The 23,392-nt window shown below is 36.5% G+C and overlaps 1 protein-coding gene and 1 long non-coding RNA gene across 5 annotated transcripts; both read left to right on the top strand.

Moving 5' to 3' along the window:
• The first annotated feature begins 3,910 nt into the window (after window positions 1–3,910).
• On the top strand, window positions 3,911–5,748 carry LOC133838291 (uncharacterized). 4 transcript variants are annotated; one of them, XR_009893923.1, is made up of 4 exons: window positions 3,911–3,989; window positions 4,047–4,208; window positions 4,270–4,409; window positions 4,859–5,748. It is a non-coding gene; the product is annotated as an uncharacterized LOC133838291 (long non-coding RNA). The 4 variants fall into 4 exon arrangements; XR_009893924.1 differs by lacking the exon at window positions 3,911–3,989 and having other exon boundaries at window positions 3,997–4,208; window positions 4,859–4,931; window positions 4,996–5,748; XR_009893925.1 differs by lacking the exon at window positions 3,911–3,989 and having other exon boundaries at window positions 3,997–4,208; window positions 4,305–4,409.
• Window positions 5,749–17,997: 12,249 nt separating this feature from the next.
• Window positions 17,998–19,179, top strand: LOC133835625 (uncharacterized). The gene has a single exon (XM_062265647.1). It carries the CDS (start codon window positions 17,998–18,000, stop codon window positions 19,177–19,179), a length of 1,182 nt encoding a protein of 393 aa, XP_062121631.1.
• The last annotated feature ends 4,213 nt before the right edge of the window (window positions 19,180–23,392 follow it).

The raw sequence follows: 23,392 nt of genomic DNA, 5'->3' as shown, positions 1-23,392 counted from the left end.
CAAAACGCCTACTTACTAGGGGTCTTAGTTGCTTTGGCCGACAATCTGGTATATTGTGCCGTCTATAGTATATTTTGAATGTGGTACTATATCGATATACCAAATACACAATTTGATATTTTTTTGTATTTTTGGTTTATTTTGACTGTAGTTTTCTTACTTGTTTTATAAAAGCATTAATCAATATGCTCAAGCAGAGGCATTCTTATAAAGTAATTGTAATATTTATTCGTTTACTTGCCAATTTTTTTGCAGTCCCCGACTATCTCTCTTCGAGTGCGGACGTCCGTAGCTTACCTACAGTCAGTTAATTTGTTCTCAATTCTTCTTTCACTCTTTGCTTGTACGCGCTCGTTTGCGTTAAACAATCTTCAGTGATTTATCTTTTCTCAGTGCAACCATGGCCCCCGGGCCTCCCAATTTAGGGCACAATCGCTTTGCCAGCCTTAGCGTTAGCTCCAAAGCAAAAAAACGTTCAAACCAAAAGTTCTCAGAAGAGTTCCCCGAGTTGCCTCAAACAAACCACCAAAACCACGGTTCCTAATAATTGCCTCTAAAAACTGTGACAAGCCCTTCTCAGATTTCTCGTGTATCGTGGTACACCGAGCTCTGAATATTATCAGCAAGGAAATTATATCTATTTCCACCCTTTGTGATGGCAATCTTTTAGTTTTGCTAAAATCCAAGGATGTCGCCCAACGTTTCCTAAAAGTTACGCATTTGGCTGGCATTTGCGATATCGAATGCAAATTGCATGACTCCCTTAACTTTGTGAAAGGTACTATATATGCTCTATAACTAATCAATATTCCTGAGGAGGAAATTGTCGCTGAGCTTATACCCCAGCATGTTCATTCAGTTTTTAAGTTCTCCAGAACAGTTGACGGCATCGTTAAGCCTACCGAAGTAATTTTGATTACATTTGATCTTTACAGTATTTCTAGCAAACTGGACATTTGTTGGCGCTCTGACAAGGGAGGGAATACATTCCAAACCCCATGAGATGCAAAACATGTCAACTGTTGGTTCACACTGCTAAGCACTGTAAAAATACAGCCACTTGCGTATCATGCAATCTAGTTCCACATCACCCCGATCCCTGCACTCGCACTTTCTGCGCCAACTGTAACGGTGTGCACGTCGCCACCTCTCCTAATTGCCCTCAGTATCTCAACCAAAGAGAACTACTCAAAATTAAAACAACACAAAAATGCAGTATGCGCGAAGATCGCATATTATTGAAACAACAACAACCAAAATCAACCGCTACCTCTTCGTCTTATGCTGCTACTGCAGCGGGTCAACAAACTTCAGCCTCTCCGGCGAGCAAAGCAAGCCAGCCAAAAACTACAGTTACTTTTGATAAGCAAGTTACTCTCAGAGAACGTTCCAATACGCTCTCCCAAGCGATGCCCACTGCCTCTACGTCATCGTCAAAATTACCTCTCTCCGACAACTTCGATGATAATCTATCTAAATCTCGTGCTCTTAGATTAGCAGCAAACGAATTTATAGATTCGTTACAAAATCATCCTAATAACACAAAAAATATTCACAATTCACATAAACCTATTTCTCTCAGACTCATCAATGGATGACTTTGACTCGTACTCAAATCTCCCTATTGGCCTTTCCTTATCTTGCAAACATAAACATACCTCTTTTTATACCCGCTACCCATAAGGTAGAAGGGTATTATAACTTTGCGCCGGCAGGAAATGTATGTAACAGGTAGAAGGATGCATTTTCGACCCTATAAAGTATATATATTCTTGATCAGCATCAACAGCCGAGACGATCTAGCCATGTCCGTCTGTCTGTCTGTCCGTATGAACACATAGATCTCCAAGACTATAAGAGATAGAGCTATAATTTTTTTTCGACAGCATTTGTTATGTTTGCACGCAGATCAAGTTTGTTTCAATTTTTTGCCACGCCCACTTCCGCCATTGCAAATCTAAAAAATCGAGTAACAAGAGAATACAAAATGTTTACAAGCACTGTTGACATCCAGTTGCAGTGAATGGCATACACATTTAATTAAAATTAGGGAAGGAACTCTTTTTTTTTTAACTCCGTGTAAACATTTTGCTTAAAACCAACCATTACCCTTGCATTGTCCGTGCTGATTCCAATTAAATTCGCAAGATTTCATTTAAAATTGATTAGTTCCTGACAGAGGCTGTTCGAAATCGTTTTCGTGTCCCCTTCATCGAGCGGAACCAGAAAACCATGAGGCTCCGTGTTGAACTAAAATAGTTTATGGCAACACCTATGTACATATTAGACTTCTGCATGAATGTACTCATTTGCGGCATAACAGTACTGCACAGTAGTGAAGTGTTTTAAAAAACACTGCACTCATTCTTTACTGTACAGTATACTCTATAGGCCAGAAGAAGATATCACATCATTTTCAGTGTACTCACTTTGAGTGAGTACAGTATATGGTTGTACTCTTCGTGAGTGAGTACTACATTTCTCCTTTTTAAAGACGCTGTACAGCTTGTGTGTTGACTGTGTACAACTGTGCAGATGAGTGCAGTATTTTTTAGTAAGTGCATAAACATGAATTATAAGGAGAACGACGCTCAAATGAAAATGATATTGAAATAGTTCAAAAATGCAAACTAACGCTTTTAGAGTACATAGATTCAATAGTCATAGAAAATTTAAAAAAATATCACAACATTGCCCTATTTTTGTTTCCACCCACCAATAAATTAGCTAAATTCTCAGATAACATATTTGCAGATTATTCAGAACCTATTCAAAGCCCTAACATTTTATCGTATATTCAGGATGAGCTTCAAACATATAAAAATGTTAATAAAGCATATAATGAAGATTTTGATGTTTTGCAGTGGTGGTCAATAAATAAAGACCGTTTTCCGCTGCTTTATCAAATTAGCTGCAAGTTACTAGCAGCTCCCGCGAGCAGTACTGCACCGGAAAGGGCATTTTCTGTTGCCAAAATTTAATTTGCGAAAAACGGTCAAAAATTGCCACTACTGAAGACATGGTAAATAAAATAATGTTTCTTCATTACAATATAAATAATTTAAATATAGATTTCTTAATAATATAAAATAAATATTATAATTAGTTTTAATTTAAATAATAATAATTTCTAAATTATTTTTTATAATAAATACATTTAAAACGAACATACATACATACACACGAGAACTATATATGTGTGTATGTACCAGTCATGAAGTTTCACTCACTGTACAGTAAGTAAACTGCACACCAAAACACTGTACAGTATGTTGACTGCTGCACACCAATTTTGCTGTACTCATTAACAGCTGTACAACTTTGGAATGAGTGAGAACACTGTCAATCAAAACAGACAATACTACCCTACTCACTCACACCCAAATATACTGTGCAGAAATAAGAGTGTGCCCACATTTAGAATAAATGATTCATTTGTCGTTTTGGATGCATTCATGCAGAAGTCTAGTACATATATAGAATATATTTAATTGTGTTCTAGGATGATTAGCATTTTAACTTTCGAAGTACTCTCATCAAGCTACAAGCTGTACTTGGCATCACCTATGTTCTCCTTTGATAACGATATAAAGCTTGGAGACAAAATATTTGTTTGAATTCTGGTGCACTTTTTTCTATGAAGCCTTATAGCACCGCCATCCTGAAAATGAATACCGCACAACAATCCCAAATGAGGTCGACCGGTGAATGCGTCGCAATATGCAAAGACAATGCCGCCTCTTGCCGGCAGGTTTTTTCAGAGACAGACGGAAGAAACGTTATTTTGCTCGTTTGTGTTGTTACGGACTGGTTGTCTTCCCTGGGGCCGCGCCGGCTGGCTCATCGGTACTCAGGTGGAGTTCCATCCCTGGCCCGCAGTCCGCACAATCGATAAGTCCACCGATATTAACAGAAAAACAAAACAGCTGCCGCGCAATTAAAAATTGCGCTAAACAAAAAGGAAATTCAAAAACAAACTGTTGACGACGGTAAGTAAAGAAAACGACAATAATATACAACTCACTGATCCATTTGTGTTTGAATAGGGCCACAGCTGGACCCTGGCGTACCCACCCTGCCTGAGATGGCCACATCGGCGCCATCTCCCTTGCGTTGGCCACAACCTCAGTGGCTGCTCCTCATCCGGCGTAGTGCTGTGGAATTCCCTTCCCCTCCATGCTGAGAAGACTCACACAACCATGTTCAACGTAAGTACTAGTATATAATTCATGAATTTTTCTTAATAACTAACATTTAATTTATTTACAGGTACAATATTAATATATATTCGAATTTCATTGCAGCTACACGGAACAGTATTCGAAGCAAAGGCAAATAGAAAGAAAAAAAAAAGGCAAACAAAGCGGAACAACAAAGAAATAATAACGGAGTAGGGACAATTATATATGGTATGTAAAGAGATCACCGATAAGTATGTTTATGTATGTATGTATATAAATGAATGTATGTATATAAATGAATGTATGTATATAAATGAATGTATGTTTGATTCGCTTAAATGTCTACCTTGACCTGCCTAAGAGCTCTTGAGGTTTGGTGAAGGGGCGATAGGTGATAATATAGTTCATACATGTATATACTGTTTTTACAAATACAACTATACATTTGTATCTCCGTAGAGGCAAATGTTGATCTTGATGAATTTTTTGTCCAACACCTACTCTGCCATTTTACAACAAAATATTGATTTATTTTACTTTAATTTGTACTCTACTTTAATTTGTGTTTTTATTTAATTGACTTTGGAATTTTAATTTACTTTAATATGGTTTTATACGTTTTGTCTTTTCATATGTTTCTTATATTTCCTGCTAAATTAATAATATGTTTTTAATAGTCTTTAATTCAATTTAATCTAATTTAAATATTGCTCTAGTCTTCAAAATTAAGTTCTTGTTGCTTAGTTTTAGGTGAGTTTTCGAATTATATTCTCTTTACATATTTATTAATACTTCAATTTGGTTTTTTTTTCAGACTGAATTACGAATTCTTTGGAGAGAGAAATCTACGATCGCCGATGACGGTCGTCATCAATCGGGAGTTGACGGTGTCGCATTAAAATTGGACAGGGAACGGCTTGGCGCCGCCGCACTAACTCACTCGGACAGGCTCCTCCTCTTGCTCGTCGCTGGATGCGTAGTTCGGCGTTCGCTGTTCCGCGCCGTCAATGCCGCTCCTGTCGTTAAAGCGCCGTGTGTCTCGCGGATGGTTGCCCGCACTTATCCAGCGGTGATTGTGGCCGCTGGTGTCGCTTGACCAAGTTCCTTCTCGCTCCCTCGCAGATTGCTTGCTCCAAGCGGAGTTGGGTTACGATCAACTGTTGCCCTCACACGATTAAGCAGCTGAAGATGCGATGCTCTGCTGCTGCGGTTTTTTCTCTGTTGCCGTCGCGGCCCGATTCAGAGTTGCTGGCGCTATCGTTGTTGTTGTTGCTGCTCGAAGAAAGCGACTCGCGTCTTTGTTGAACCGGACTTGAGCTTCTTGAGCGTGGAGTATTTGTTCTCGCCGGCCTTAATCTGAGCCTCACTGAGTATGTCCAGGTTGCTCTGGTTCTCCTCGATCTTGTGCGGCGCTATCTCGCTGCGCAGGGTTTTTTACTTTATTTTAATACTTTCACGCACGTTGTTGCCATTAATGGTTGGTTGTCATTGCTCACACTGTTGTTAGTTTACGATCTGGTAACGGAATTTCTTTTTATATACTAAACAAATCTTTATTTTTGCGTAACTTCGTATTTAACATTTATTTTAGGATGCAGCAAACACGTGGAGTAGAGTCTTCTCTTGCTTTTTCTCGACCGTCTCCAACCTTCATCCAAATTCAACTCCCGAGCCAGCAAAATCCACCTGCTCATCCGACAAAAAAAATTTGACGTTCCTCTTTCATCTCCTATTTTACAGCTGGAGCCATTTTTCCAATTTTTCCCTCCCTGGAGTTGCCATTCCCTATCTCCGATATATCGCGATATATCGATAACCCCCCAACTCTGCTGGCACAAACGATATCCAAAACGTAACAGTGTAAACGCACATGACGAAGATTAATGTTTGTTTGTCTTGACATGTGCGTGCAAATCAAACAGTTTCGCATCAATGCTAAATTTGCAATCTAAAGTTAACCAATCCATAAAAGCGGGGTCTTGCAAACAAGCATGACGCGGTTTCTTTTGTATATCTTCGGCATTTTAACTGTCACACACGATCGTTTTGAAAATTGTGAAATACCCAGATGGTGATAGTATAAAACTAGTAAAATTCGATAAGAATATCGATGGCATATCGATGTTTTTTTAGCAATGCAAAAATACTGTAATTAAAGTATGGCATCGTAAAACACAAAAATACAAGAAGGTACCAGATGTTTTTAAAAACTAAAGTTCCGTTAGTTTTGTTTTGAAAATAGCTTTAATTCCCGATAGCCACTAGTTTTCAATTTATTCCGCACTTTGCTTTTGAAAACCGTCAGATCTAGCGGAGAAATAGCGAAATTGGCAACGCTGTACATAGAAGCACACATACAAACGAAAGCACAGCGCAACGAAATATGCTCGTTCGCATCGTTCCGCATTCGATATGCGACTGAACTGAAATGAGCCGAAGTGGCTCTGGGATTCTTACCAATTATATTATTATTATATATAATATTATAATTGTATCATGCACACGCCGAAAGTCGGGCCACGCTTTATGAGCTTGGTGGCAACTCTTGAAGATAACGGAATAATGCACAACAAGTGATTTATAAAGTTAAAAGTTTATAAAGTGATAGTAAAAAAATATATTGAAAATGCCACGTAAATGTATGTCCACTAAATCGTAAGTGCATGCAGTAGTACATATGTATATTACATCCGGTGCGTACTTTACGTGCAATAATACATATATATGTATGTATATATATGCATGTACATATATATATGAATATGCAGTGGCTATTCCGGGAAAATATATGTAAATTGATTGGAAAAGTGTGTGTTCAAAGTGAATAATATTGTTTTATATTTTCAATGTCATATATATATATATATAGATATATATATATATATATTCGAAGTGTTAAAGAAGCGAGTTATTCCATTTGGCAACACTAGCAAGACTCGTTATGCCTTGCTAAAGTGCTTTCAACGTGGAAGTATTAAAAATTTGAATTTAATATATGTAAATATTTGTAGATCATTTTAATTCTAATTTAATTTTTATACAGTTTTAGGCAAATACCAATGATGTCACTAATGGAGTCTATGAGTCTTAGGGTAGCCATGAATTAAATATAAAATTAACATCAAGTACATACACATATATATTCTACTCACATTTCCATTGAGCCGGCAGATGAAACATTGATAGAAGCCAATTTGAAATGGTTTCGAAAGGAGTGCCACAGTGGAAATGAAAGTTTGATTCGATCGGTCCACCTAGTTGACAATGTGAATGACCCACGTGCAATGTTTTCAAAATGCAATTATGAGGACTGTGAATGTAAGGTAATCGATTTTAAAAATGTGTATTCTTTATTAACTAACAAGTTCTCTGCTTCAAAAAAGTATAGAGCATTAGAGAAGCTTACAACTCTCATAATAATGCGTGTGTTCTATACTTTAAGAAGCTAATAATTAATAAATTAAATTTTGTAGCGTATGGTTATTGTAAGGATTCATCTTGCAATAGCTTTATATTTAAAGGGTCTTTTGATGGGGTGGTCACGTAGTCTTAAAATAACACATACTAGATATTTAAAAAAACAAACACAGTGCAGGGCTGTGCACAGATTAATGGAAAGAGCCTCCATAAAAAACTGTACTGCGTTTGAATATATATATATGTTAAAAAAATTAACAAGTTAAATATGACTAGAGCTTTAGTTGGTAATGACCAGATGACAAATAAGAAATTGCCATTTTATAGAAATTTAATATCAGAAAACAACGGCAAATTTGATTTCGACAAGGATCCTTTTGTCGATGCTTTCGGTATGATTTCTAAAGGGCATTCTCATATTATTCAGTATTTATCAACCAAATTTGAAGTCTTTTTATGGGACAAAGAACATATTAATATGTTATTTACCCATATACATAAAACAAGGCACTTTACATATGGATGCCACAGGAAATGTAGTGCAGCCTTTGCACTTTGTAGATGAGAGAATATTTTTGTATTCATTAGCAGTGTTGCCAACTTGGCTATTTTCTAGCCAGATTTGGCTATTTCGCATGACCTAAAACTAGAAACCACTCAATTTTGCTGGAGCCTGTTATGTTGGCTATTTCACAAAAAAAATTTGTTATTTTTTAGGTATTTTAAATTATTTGTAATATTTGATTATATATATTTATTTAAATTCGACTAAAAAAAAGTGGACCTTCAAATTTAATTTTCGGAAATCGTATATTGGCAATAGAGACGTTGTTTGTGGCTATCGATATATACACACCACGTTTACCGCCCAGCGTGACCGAATTGTGTATTTTAAATACTAAAATATTATTTACCCCTTTGGGGCTGTCCATATATTATGTAATCACTTAGGGGGTGGGAGGGGGGTCAAGGAAATGATTATGTTTGATTACATGGGGTGGGAGGAGTCTTGGACAATGATTACGTAATCCTTTTATACAAATTTTGTTGTTAAAAGAATTTATTCAAAAATTGGTTTAGCGCCGATTACTCTGTCGATAAGTACCGAATGCAATAATTCATATAAATGTAGCGGTAAGCTTCGATTGGAAATCAAAGAAACCCCTTTACCGTGGGGCTGGACGGGGATAGGGAGAATGTCTAGTAATTCAGTCATATTAAGGATGTGAAGACCTCGAATGGCTTGACGAGGACTATGTAGACGACGAAGACGAAGATGATACCTGCGGATTTAAAGAGATTTTGACAAGCCAACTTCCAATAATAAAAATACAGATTAAAAGAACAAATTTTCATATTTTTATTTTTTGTGATTACGTAATCATTGTTAGGGGGGGAGGGTGTTCATCAAATGATTACTTTTGATTACCAGGGGGGGGAGGGGGTCAAAAATCGCAGAAAACGTGATTACGTAATATATGGACAGCCCCTTTGTAGCTTTTGGGTACTTGGTATTTTCTCAATATCGTTTCGCGCTCGCAATGCTACCATCTCTACATTCAAATTCACTGATTATTGTGTTTCTGCGGAAGTTTCTTAAAATGTATAAACAAAAAGTTCGCGATGCTTGGTTGGAGGATCCCCAACTTAAGGACTGTATGGCAAAAGATTTAACTAACAAATCAAAAGTATTTTGCAAATATTGCAAATGCACATTAAATGCAAAGTTGGGGGACTTGAAATCGCACGTTGAAACTAAAAAACACAAGCTAAACCTAAACGAGGTAACCAAACAATAGAGTTTCCCAAAACATCTACAGAGACATCCTCAAAGGAAGCTGCTCTCTGCTTGTTTGTGGCTCAACACTGTTCAATCAGTTCGGTTGACCACCTTAATAATTTGTGCGCGCAAATCTTTAAAGAAAGCCACTTAAAAATTCACCGAACAAAGTGCATGACAGCTATAAAAAATGTGCTGTCGCCACATTTCCAGGAATGTCTGCAAAACGACATTGCAAATTCAAAATTTAGCTTATTGATCGATGAATCGACAGATATAAGCTTTACAAATACTTGGTAAGTTTACCGCATTTTTATACTATATTGGTTTAACGTATATTTATTAAAAAAAAATTGATCTTTGCAGGAGTCGCCATTAATTATTTCAGTATCCAACAGTCGAAAATTGTGTCTACATTTTTGTGCCTTATTGAACTTGAAAACGCAGATGCCGTATCTATAGCAACAGCGCTAAAAAATAAGTTAAAGGTAATGAACATGAACATAAGTAACCTTATCGGAATAGGTACAGATAATGCGAGCGTTATGATCGGCTCTAAAAGAAGCGTTTATCAGGAGTTGAAGAAAGATGTCCCTTCGCTTGTTTTAATTAAATGTGTTTGCCACTCGGTGCAATTGGCTGTAAACCATGCATGTAAATTAACACTTCCAGATGGCTTGGAGTTTCTAATTTACGAAACCTACAACTGGTTTTCCAAAAGTTCCAAGCGCCAAATGGAATACAAAAAAATTTATCAATGTATTAACGATGAGAAGGTTTGATTTCATTGGAGTTGTATTACTTGTTATTTGTTTAATCTTGTCTTCGTTGTCTTTATACAATTAACATATAGTTTTTTGTTTTTATTTTTTTTTTATGTAATTGTCTTTTGTGATCCTACTTTGTTGTGTTTGTCAGTATGTGTTATAAGTTAATTTTGATATTCAACTAATTATGCTTTTTTTTTTTAATAATAGGAACCACTTAAAATTCCAAGAGTTTGTGACACGCGTTGGTTGTCAATAGAAACTGCAGTTAGCCGAATTTTAGATCAATGGGATGCGCTTAAGTTGCATTTTGATATTGCAGCTACACAAGAAAAGTGTCATAAAGCACAAATTTTAAAGGATATGTATGCGGATAGAATTAATTATGCATATCTTCTGTTTCTTCGACCTATTTTGGAAGATGCTCAGAGAGTCAACAAAAGTTTTCAGGCGAACAATCCAAATGCAACAAAACTTCTTGGCGATCTTAAATAACTTGCAGACTCACTTAAGTCTAAAGTTATACCAGCTAGTGAGGATAAACATAATGATGATGAGTTTGAAAATTACGTTCAGCGGAACTTATTTTTGGGATACAAGTTCGAAAATGAAATCAAATGACTTTATGCCCCGAACAGGAACTTCAAATTCGAAGAGTATGCACAGATTTTATTATAGAATTGATAAAACAAATAAATGAAAGGTTCGTATAATGCGTATTTAATAAATGCAGTTACATTCTAATTAATTAAATTTCTTTATTACATCAGCCTACCAGATAATTTTGAAATCTTGGAAAACATACATTTGTTTGGAGTCGAAAATGTTTTAAAACCAGTTAAGGCAGATATAATAGATATTCTGGAATTTTTTAATACGCCCACTGAAAAAATCGATCCAATACTGAATCAATATGCCAATATTCATTTAATTAGGTGGATAAATAATGGAGATAATTCATTATTTTGGAGCGAAGTTAATTTATATAAAGACGCTGGAGGAAACAATATTTTTAATGATTTGGCTTCATTAGCTATCATGCTCCTAAGCCTACCATGGTCAAATGCAATGGTAGAAAGAGTTTTTAGCCAGGTTAACCTGGTAAAGTCAAAACTTAGAAATAGAATGCAAATGAGCACACTATGTTCTATTTTAGACATGAGGTATGAATTCAATAATTTTAAATGAGTAGTTAAGAAAATTCATAAATTTTTCATAAATTCATAAATCAGATATGGATTGCCACGAGCTGAAAAATGCTGTTTTCAGTACGACGTCCCCCCATAAGTACCTTTTACAGATTAGTACAATGGGAAAGAATTTGAGTTCCGAGGAGGTGGAAATTGAGCAAGTTTTAAACAATTTGCTTATCCAGGAAGAATCATTAGATAATCAACACTGAATGTACAAAAATATAAGATTTTGTTATTGAAAACTAACGGCTATTTTAATTTACTATTTTTTAAGAAATCTTGCTATTTTTGGCTATTTTTTATGCTTTCACTGCCATAAACGACCACTAAGAGTTGGCAACATTGTTCATTAGTAGCCCATATCCCTAAGCTCCATATTGTATTCCCTGTAGCTCATGTAATACTTTCGAATCATACATCGTATGACATTGGAAGATTTTTGTGCGAGTTACGGGAGTCTTGTTTAAAAAATCGATTCAAATGGCCTATTTGCAGGAGAATAATAACTGATGTTAGTTTTGCTATTATTAGGGGCCATTTTAAAAGAGTTTAATAATCTTGACATTGTAAATTATAATGAAAATTGTTTTAATTATGTATATGGGCAATTCTCTAGAAACTGCAACCACCGCCAAAAAAATTCAAAGTCTATAAAAGTATGTTTTCTTCACATTTGTTTATAGGGAAAATATTAAATTTAACTAATATAAGCGATTTTTCCATTTACTCATAAAACATTTTGAAAAATTTCAATGCAAAGTCGAATATGAGCAAAAGTTCTGCTTTGAACATTTTTACTGCAAGTTTTGTTTTGATTCATTTTCTTAAAGAGAGTCTGTGTGCATTGATACTCGCAGCTTAATATCTTGTGTAATATCCAAAGAACACGAAAAAAGATATAAAAGAAACTATGCAATAGCTAATAACGGTAAATTTCTTATCAGCTCATCAGTTTCTATTCTTGTCGCGTGCGACAGTGAAAAAGTGCATTTGTTATGAGTGCATCTAAAGTTGTTGTCCAGTGAGCACGCAAAATTGTGTCCAAACACATATTTTGCCACCAAATACAATAAAATAAAATTTGGTTAAATATAAGCACTGCTTAATTTTTAAAAAATTTTGAAAGTTTGTCGCGTGCGACTAGTAAGTAAAAATTTTTTTTTTATGTTATTCGTTTAATAATTTTTTTTTAATATAGATGAATGAAGACAAAGAAATAAACAAATTACGGTGTAAACAGTGGAGAGAAAAGATAAAAAATTATGAAACAAAAATGCAAATGTATAAATTAAAAAAACAAGGAAAGAATGCGAAATGCTAGACAGACGAGGAAAAGGCTGACCGAAGGTAATGAGAAAATAATTGAAGAGAAAAGAAAATATGATCGCATACGTCAACGGGAGAGGCGCCAAAAACTCTTTGATATTTCACGCCGCGTACGCCAACAAGAAGCTGCGGTTTATAATTGCCATCAAACTTTAGCAAAAGCCGTAAAAAAAGTAGAGAAAACGCTGCCCAAAGATTAAAAAAAAACAAGTAAGAAAGCTACAGTCGAGTGTACTCGACTATGAAATACCCGCTACCCATTTTGAATAAAATAAATATATTTTGCGGTATTTTCTCAAAATATACCAAATATACTGCAAAATCCTAAAAATAATACCAAATGGTATATTTGGTATATCGGCATAGTACCGCATTCAAAATATACCATAGACGGCTCAATATACCAGATTGTCAGCCAAAGCAACTAAGACCCTAGTAAGTAGGCGTTTTTGCCCATACAAAAGTATTTCTTTAATAACTTCGAAAATTTTTATCTGATCGCAACCAAATTTTCAGAAATCATAACTACTATAGTAGTTATTATATATACCAAAATTCGGAACTCTAGCTTTAAAATTACGCTTGTTATTCGATTTTTTTTGATTTGCGGGGGCGGAAGTGGGCGTGGCAAAAAATTGAAACAAACTTGATCTGCGTGCAAACATAACAAATGCTGTCGAAAAAAAATTATAGCTCTATCTCTTATAGTCTCTGAGATCTAGGTGTTCATACGGACGGACGGACAGACACACAGACGGACAGACGGACAGACAGACAGACGGACATGGCTATATCGTCTCGGCTGTTGACGCTGATCAAGAATATATATACTTTATAGGGTCGGAGATGCCTCGTTCTACCTGTTACATACATTTCCTGCCGGCACAAAGTTATAATACCCTTCTACCCTATGGGTAGCGGGTATAAAAACTAAAAGTTCTGGAAGTTTTAGGAAATAAATATAAAATACATGAAGAAAATGCATGCATAAACCAATCCAGAAAAACAATACCAAAAAGCTTAATCAATAACATTTCCAATTTTTATCAACACGATGATATAAGTGTGCAAGCTGCAGGAAAAAAAGACACGATAATAGTTAAGGGTAAGCTAGTGGCTAAGCGCTTCATGCTAATGACAGTCTCAGAAACGTATGAGTTGTTTAAAAAATATTTCCCAAATGAAAAGGTAGGCTTATCAACTTTTTTTTAAAATGCGACCTCGCCATGTCCAATTGGCAAATAAAATGCCGCACAATATGTGTGTTTGCATGTATCATGCGAACTTCGATTTTCTTTTGAAAAGTTGCTCTAATGTGATTCCATCCTTTCCCAGCGATTTTGAGAAGTTTCTTAAAGCGGTTTGCTGCAATATTCAAGATGAATATTGCATGACAAGCCGTTGTAAGAACTGTTTAACATCACTCAGAGATGATTTAATTCCTCTTGCATATTTAAATAATATGGAAGATGAAATAAACTGGCAACAATGGCGTAAAATTGAAAATCATATAGCCCTTTCGGGTACAGCTGCAACTGTATCAGAATTGGTTAATGATATAGAAGCTAAGCTATCATCATTTAAAACCCATTTCTTTGTGAAAAGAGCACAGCAAAAATATTTTACAGAAACAAAGACAAACTTAAAGCCATCTGAGCTTGTTATTCAAATTGATTTTGCAGAAAATTTCCGATTGTCACATCAAAACGACATACAAAGTGCTCATTTCAGCTGTTGACGGAGTTGGAGCCGTAATTAAAAGAAAAGTGTGGCAAATGACAAAGTCAAAAAACCTCGTGCTCCAAGATGCTTTCTCTTTTTTATCAATGTGCAGAAAACAACATAAAAGGAGTTAAAACATATTTCATATCATCCGCACAAATTGAAAATTTGACTAAACAATATAAGTTATATGAAAAATGGAAGGATGTGCGCGGCATACCTGGTATAAGCCAGATGCATTGGTTTGGCTGCAATGGCCAACAGACAAGATCAGCTAGAACAGCATACTCATTGAAATCAAATATTTTTGACAGTAACATTATAATTTAAGTTTGGTAATTAACTTTCTAATGTACATAATATGAATATATTACTTTTTGTTGAATTTTATTAAAATCATTTTTTTGTATTCAGTTTCTGTTGAAAATAAAAATATATACTAAATATATTAAAAAACAATAAAAATGCCTCTAATTTACTTAAAAAGTAAAAAAAAAAATTTTAAAAAGTACGATGGAAAAAATGTCGCGTGCGACAGTGATTAAAATTTAAATTAAAAAAAAAACAACTTAATATTTTTAAGTCAAACCAAATACACTATTTAGATAAATATATGCATAATGCATTAAAATTAATTGCATTAAAATCATTCATCACGTTTCGCTGAAATCGGTGCTTGAACTGGATTTTGAAAAAGTAACTTCTGTTTTTGTCGCGTGCGAATGAGCAACATTTTTGCAATTTTCTTGAAAACGAACAATTGCCCAAAATCCATCTTAGCACCAATTATAGTGCTAACCAAGAGCTATGTTATAAGTTTCAATTTTTAGAAAATTAAAATAATGTCTTGACACATGTTTTTTTTCAGTTTGAATGCGTACAAATGTCGCATTCGACATCAGAGAATTGCCCATATACATTATTATATATATACATATATATACATATATATTATGTAATAATAGTTCAATTTTTCCTAATGTTTGTGTACAAGTCACTATTGTACAAGTCACTATTGCAAAATTATGTGCCGTAATATTGATGAAATAGTTGGCTGGCACAGCATTGAATTAACAACATTTTTAAGAAATTGCTTAGGTTACGCCTGTTGTGGTGGCGCAGACAGTTCCCTTTTCCGAAATTAAATATATTTACTTATATATATATTTACTTATATATATATTTGAAACTTGTCCGGTTTTTACAATAAAACGCACAAAGAATGGGTTATTGGGGGTGACCGCTTGTCAACAAAAGTACATAGATCGATGCTGGAGAGGCAAAATGCCGACGGCCCTTGCAAAGGTTGGCTCTGCGGTGGAGAGTTGTGGAAGAGAGAGAAGTTGAGCGCACTGGATCTTGAGTGCTTTCTTACGCGTGAGCCCATTGCGGGTGAGCGAAAAGCATCGAGTGCTTTTTGGTCGGCGGAACGGATAGTGTGCCACTCACCTACAATGGACTCGCATCAACAACGCCTATTCGATTGACAACGTGCTAAAATTAGAAAAATGGTTCAAGAATCTTGCAATCATTCTTCTTTCTCCATGTATTAATAATATAGTTGATAACGCCAAAGCATATTTTATAAAATACCGTAACGATACATTTTTTTTTAAATTTTAATGAACAATTTTTCCCCAAACACCATAAAATGATAAAGTAACTGATATAACACTAAATTCAATAACTTTGGCAAGTCCGTTTCGTAAATAATTGTAAACCATTTACAGTGAAGTCTTTAATATTTTAGAAATTTAATACATCTTACACGAACAATATTTTTTACTGTCCGGAAATGTTAGAGTTAATTTTAAAAAGTATATTGTATATGTTCCCTTCTGGACTAATATTATTTTAATATTTATTAATTCATCTGACAAAAGACCAAGCAATGAGCCAATTGAATCGTTTTTTAAAGTAATTAAGCATTGTATTATTGAACCGAACAATAAGAAGGGGTTAAAATTGGGCCGCTTTATTCGGAAAATGAAGCAGCTTCAAGTTTTTCTCCCTTCACACGGCCAACTAACAAACGTAAATATCATTAAACCAAAAACTAATAAACTTAGAATTAAGGAAAGTAAATTGTTGATGCGAGCGCATTGCTAAGTGAGAGGCACACCTCCGCTCCGCCGACCGAAAAGCACTCAAAGCACTTTTTCGCTCACTAGCAATGCGCTCAATGCGTAAGAATGCACTCAAGCTCCAGTGCTCTCAGCTTCTCTCTCCCACAACTCACCACCGCTGAGCCGCGCTCAGCATAGATCGAGGAAATGCCGTCGACTTTTTTCTGAGAGTTAGTTCTGAACCACGTCTCTTTTACACCGGTTGCAAAACATCCCCAACTCTGTGCGTCCAAAACCCGAAAGTCTTGAAAATATGCAAAATATATATATATAGTGTGTGGGAATCTGCACAGAGCAGCGAGATCGGCAAGGAGAGCGACGATGCTAGCAGCGGACACGAGCGATGAGTGTCAAGAGAGACGAGAGTTAGTTCAACATAAGTGAGCGAGCACGACAGACGTGCGTGAAGTAAAGAAATAAAATAAACCTAATTTAAGTACCACAAAGTGCGTGTTTATTACTTGATATCACGGGTCTTTACATTGGCGACGAGGTAAATTTACTATCTTGTGCAAAATAAATAGGAATTGAATTTATAAGTACATTTTGAAATTTAATATTTCTAAGTGAAACTCAATTCCAGTGAATTGGAATATAATTCCAATGTAGGTACATGAAAACGAACGAAAAAGGAGGGCGAAAGTAGAACACAAAACGAAAATTAACGGCTTTTGTGTCTATGTTGGCGTGAGAGGCTTCGCTCTCAGAGACGATGTTCTCCACGCAAGACGAAATCTCTAAGCATAGAGTAAAAGGAAAGAGAAGGAGAAAATGATGAAGTGTTAAATTTAACAAGTCCATCGCGGCAACGTACACACGTTTGTATGTGAGCCAAAAGAGTGAAATTATTCTAACAAAGAGAGACATTGTATATGGAAAAGGCTGAGTGTGGGAGATAAACCTATGCAAGCTACATATACAGATGCAAATAAGTACGAATATACATATGTACGTACAAAGAGAAGGCTGTGCGAAAGAGTTTCGTCTTGCGTAAGCCAAATATTAAATCGATCGTGTATAAAATACAAGTCGATAAAAAGAAAACATGTAAAAGGCTGAGTAATAACAAGCCAATATTTACTTATAATAAAATCTTGTGTTTCAGATAAGATGACTGATAATATTCTTAAACCATTTCTATGTGACACGATTGAAAAATCGGTGCTCAGAAATGAATGGGAAAAATGGTTAAGAGCGTTCACCATAGCTATGGAGGTTGACCAAATTGAGTCACCAAAAACCAAGAGAACAAAACTACTTCATTTGGGTGGAGTACAGTTGCAGACTGTTGCATACTCACTACCAGGCGCAATAATTGAATATGATGAAAAGCTGGACAATGATGTTTGCGGTATTTTAATTGAGAAGTTAAATGCCTATTTTTCACCTAAGCAAAATTCCACGTTCGAACGACACCTTTTTCGCAATTTGGCTCCACAGGAAGGGGAAAATTTCTCGAAATTTATTCTTCGGCTACGACAACAAATGTATAAATGCTTCTTTGGCGAATCGAAAAAGGAAATCGAGGAAATCTGTCTTAAGGACAAAATACTGGACTCGTGGGCATCTCCTGAATTAAAGAAGAAACTTCTGAGTAAAGAGCACTCCCTAGACGAGATTATTGAGGCGTGTCAAGTCGAGGAGCAAATTAACAAACAAGCCGAAGCCATGCAGAAGCCAACCGTTGAGGCAATAAACAAAATTGTGGCTCGTAAAGCAAAACCGGGAGTGGAATGTTCTAGGTGTGGTCGGATGGGTCATGGCAATAGTGATCCAGTTTGCCCGGCGCGACTCGCCAAATGCAATAAATGCTCGAAAATAGGGCATTTTGCACGCAAATGCAAGTCGAAACAATATCCTCAGCCTAAAAATGGAAACCTCAAGCGTCGACTAGATGACGATTGTGCTGGAGAGGGTCGACCTGATTTCAAAAGGAAGAAGGAAAGCTCGAATTGCTTTAGAATATGCAGCGACGAGGAAGAAGAGCTTATCAGCTGCAAAATTGGAGGCCAAGAAGTTTCTCTTATTATCGATTCTGGTTCGCGATTCAACCTCATCAGCCATATAGACTGGGAAACACTGAAAAGGAAAAACCCGGCGGTGTTTAATGTGAGATCACATTCACAAAAACAATTCCGAGGATATGCTTCTGATCAATTACTAGAAGTAATTTGTGTTTTTGAAGCACCGATATCAGCGGTACCAGATGTCGAGGTGATTGCTACATTTTTTGTTATTAAAAATGGACGACAGTCATTACTGGGGCGTGAGACAGCCATAAAGCTAAATGTTCTTCGTCTTGGCCTAAGTGTCAATCGGGTTGAAACGACCGCACCATTTCCCAAATGGAAAGGTGTCGAAATAAAGCTGTGCATTGATCCACAAATCAAGCCTGTTCAGCAGCCGGTGCGGAGGATCCCAGTGGCACTTGAAGATAAAGTTGCAGCGAAGCTGGATGAAGCTTTGAGGCGAGACATTATTGAATCTGTTACGAGTCCGAGTCGATGGATCTCCCCAATTGTCCTGGCGTTTAAGGAGAATGGCGATATTCGACTCTGCGTGGATATGCGTCTGGCGAACAAGGCAATTCGTCGAGAAATGTATCCATTACCGACATTTGAATCTTTTATGACCAAACTTAAAGGTGCACGATTCTTTCGCGCTTAGACTTGAAAGACGCTTATCATCAGCTGGAACTGGATGAAGACAGCAGGGAAATCACAACCTTTATAACACCAATGGGACTTTTTCGATATAAAAGACTGATGTTCGAGTAAATTCTGCTCCAGAAATTTTTCAACGTCATCTCGAGCAGCTGTTAGTAGATTTTCGAAATGTTATGAACTACATCGACGACGTTATTATCTTCGGAGAAAGTCAAGAGGAACATGACAAAACCGTAAGAGATGTCTGCAAGGTATTCAGGGAAAACAACGTACTGCTTAATGACCAAAAATGCGTTTGGAAAAGCAAAAAACTTAAATTTCTTGGCCACATTCTTTCCGATAGAGGCATTGAAGTCGATCCCGATAAAGTTGATGCTATTAAAGCATTTCGAGAGCCAATCAATAAAGAGGAGATACGAAGTTTTCTCGGTCTGGTGACGTATGTAGGGAAATTTATTCCTGATCTAGCAGACTGTACGGAACCTCTATGTCAACTTTTAAAGAAGGACACGAAATTCAGCTGGGGCGAAACAGAGAAAAATTGCTTTTCTCAACTTAAAGAATCGACTGGCATATGTGCCAAATCTTCAATATTTCAACCCTGGAAATCGCACCCGTCTCATAGCAGATGCCAGTCCTGTAGCACTCGGAGCAGTTTTATTGCAGTTCTCGGCTAACAATGATCCCTTAATTATTTCATTTGCAAGCCGAGCATTATCGGATGTTGAGAAACGTTATTCACAAACGGAGAAAGAAAGTCTGGCCCTAGTCTGGGCGGTAGAGCGATTTTATTACTACCTGGCTGGACTTCGATTTGAACTGGTGACCGACCACAAACCTTTGGAAGCAATTTTCAAACCAACATCGAAACCACCAGCTCGTATAGAGAGGTGGCTCCTACGTCTGCAGTCATACGATTTTAAAGTAGTGTACAAAGCAGGAAAAGAGAACATTTCTGATGCGTTATCACGACTTTGTCCGCTAACACCACCCAACACTTGTGAAAGAGAAACCGAATACAGTATCCCGCATATCATCGAAAACAGTAGTCCAAAAGCGATGACCATCTCGGAAATTGCTAAGGACTCGGTGAAAGATGAAGAAATCATTGATGCGATGGCCTGTGTAGAGAACGACGAGTGGAAATCGGAGTCCCCAAAGCAATTTTATCCATTCCGGTATGAGTTGTCAACAATAGGACCTCTCCTTCTGCGTGGTAATCGTATCGTTATTCCAACATCACTTCGAAATCGGATTCTTGAGCTGGCTCATGAAGGGCACCCAGGAGAATCGGCCATGAAAAGGCGGTTAAGATCGAAAATTTGGTGGCCTCGGATCGACCGCGACGCTGAAAAATTCGTAAAACGCTGCAAAGATTGCCTCCTGGTTTCTCAACCAGCCAGACCAGCGCCCATGGATAGAAATCCATTTCCAACTGGCCCATGGATTTGGGTAGCGTCCGACTTGCTGGGTCCTTTACCCAATAACGAGTTCATCCTGATTTTATAGACTACTACTCGCTATATGGAATTTAAATTTTACGCTCTATTTCGTCAGCTAGCCTCATTGAAGTAATGAAGGAAATATTTTGTAGATTAGGTTATCCAAAATACTTAAGAACTGACAACGGTCGACAATATATCAGCTCAGAATTCGCGGAATATTGCAAAATTTGCGGAATAGAGCAGGTGAAGACACCACCCTATTGGCCTCAGGCTAATGGGGAGGTAGAAAACATGAATAGATCTTTAGTGAAACGATTAAAAATCGCGTATTCAAATTCAAATAATTACAAAGAGGAGATTCAGAAGTTCGTACTCATGCACAATGTGACGCCACACGGGACTACAGGAGTAGCTCCAACTCAGCTTATGTTCAATAGGGTCGTTCGCGACAAAGTTCCATGTATAGATGACATTGATGAACAATTTACAGACTCGGCTGAAAGGGATAGAGATTGTATACTAAAACAAAAAGGAAAGAACAGGCAGACAAAAAGAGAGGGGCTAAAGAAATCGAAATAAAGGTGGGGATAAGGTGTTTTTGAAAAATGTAATTTTTACAAACAAATTAACTCCAACTTTTGGCGACACCGAATATGAAGTAGTAGAAAGAAACAATAATATTATTAAAATTATGGCAGAGGGTAAGACACTTATTAGGAACGTGTCCCATGTCAAGAAGATTCCAATAACGACAAGCGAGGCAACGGCATCTGTAATTTCTCCTTTAGGTAACGCTCGAGATAATAGGACATCGGTACAGGACTACCAGGAAGATGGGGAAAACAAGGAACATCGAACGGAGCGGTTGGCGGAAAGTTTACATCAACCGTTGAAGCTGAAACTTGTTAATAAAGGAGGGATGTGGGAATCTGCACAGAGCAGCGAGATCGGCAAGGAGAGCGACGATGCTAGCAGCGGACACGAGCGATGAGTGTCAAGAGAGACGAGAGTTAGTTCAACATAAGTGAGCGAGCACGACAGACGTGCGTGAAGTAAAGAAATAAAATAAACCTAATTTAAGTACCACAAAGTGCGTGTTTATTACTTGATATCACGGGTCTTTACATAGTGAAAACCGCGAGTGCTTTTATTTCGGGAAGAAGGAAAATTCTGGTATTTTAGCTCCCCCACGACAACATTTGGTCCTTCGAGCCGGATCCACTACATTGTCATTTCATCGGTATTCCAGCATACATCCGCAGATAAGTACCACTAGTTTTTTTTTGAAATATTCCTTCTTCCACGGTCGTCCGCCCTTCCAGTTCGGCCATATTGCGCAAAAGTTTTTCCAATAGCTTTTGCCAAATTGCCTTCTTTTTTCTTCGGACGACCTTTTCCATGGTTTTTTTTTGCCTATATCCATACATTTGTAACAAATTATTATATCTATTTTTTTTCCGCCAATCGCGTACGTATGTATGTATGCATGTGTGTTTTTCTTTTTTTTTCTGAGTGCAAGTGCAAGTGCAAAAAGTGATAAGTGGAAAGTATTCAAAGAGAGAAATATACTAAAGTGCGAATGTTATATATTGTATACTCCATACATATATAAACATTTAAATTAAATAACTTAAATTCCAGCATTTCGTTTTTTCTTTATTTTTTGTCCGTTGTACGTTTGTATGTCGCGATAATCGCCGACATACATTCATACTAGACGTCTGCATGAGTGGCAAAAAAATCACATTCAAATGCAAAATGCTCAAAATGAGTTGAGTGAATTTGAAAGCAAAGCCAAACTGAAGTGAATGAGTTGACTCGCTTACGTACGACTCAGTCGCACAAAGAATAGAGAAAGAGAAACGAATTGAATGAAGTGAGAACTCAGAAAACTGCGACGCTGAATTCGAACGATTCGAGTTGCAACTGTAAATAAAGGGAAACCTAGGCAATGCGTAGTAGGCATTGCGTAGTAGGCAATTGAAATGCGTTTTTACATTCATGGTTTTTTATTTAACTTATTTCTAAAACATCAAGGCTATTAACTAATTTATACATAAATTCAGGATTTTCGCTTAAAGTAATTTCTAAATTAACAATTACAAACTAATTCAAATATATTTATGTAAATTCATTCTTTTTTCTTGAAGTTATTTGTAAATTAACCTTATATCTAACTTAAATTGGAATGCAAAAACATTATTTTGTTAATATTTTCTGAGTTAGTCGCTATTTGACTACGCTTCTCAGTAATTAAATTTCTTGCGTTTGAGAATGTGCGTTCCGAAGTTGCGCTGCTCGCTGGAATGCAAAATATTTTGCAGCTTGTCTTGTGCAATAGCGGAAAAAAATCCTTGTTCATATGCCACCAAGCTAAAGCATTGAAGTCAATTGTGTATGCAACATTGAGGTTGCAATATCGAGCAATCTCTTGTTCCACCATGTCTAGTATTGTCTCACATTGGGGGACCTCTAAGTAATCTGCAAATTCATCGTTTACCAACTGGGGTTCTATATTGTTAATTTCGCAATTGTTTTGGAGAAAGTGATTCATAATAATTTTGCAATCATTAATTATGATCTCTCTCTCAGTCGGTGTGAATTGAATAAGTTTGTTTGTTGGAGGAAAAAGGAACAAGGCTATGTTGTGGTATTTTGTCAAATTTGGAGTTATAGTTGTTAAAATTTGGCTATTGAGTTCGAATTTAAGGCTTTTTATTATGTCTGTGTCATAGTAATCAATCTGGCAGGCTTTCTTTAGTTTATTTA

Source organism: Drosophila sulfurigaster, chromosome 2R (genome assembly GCF_023558435.1).
Source record: "Drosophila sulfurigaster albostrigata strain 15112-1811.04 chromosome 2R, ASM2355843v2, whole genome shotgun sequence".
NCBI lineage: Eukaryota > Metazoa > Arthropoda > Insecta > Diptera > Drosophilidae > Drosophila > Drosophila sulfurigaster.
This window is presented reverse-complemented; position numbering and strand designations above follow the sequence as displayed.

Excerpts from the sequence above, each read along its gene's own strand:
- LOC133835625 (XM_062265647.1), top strand. The coding sequence starts at position 17,998 with ATGTATAAATGCTTCTTTGGCGAATCGAAAAAGGAAATCGAGGAAATC.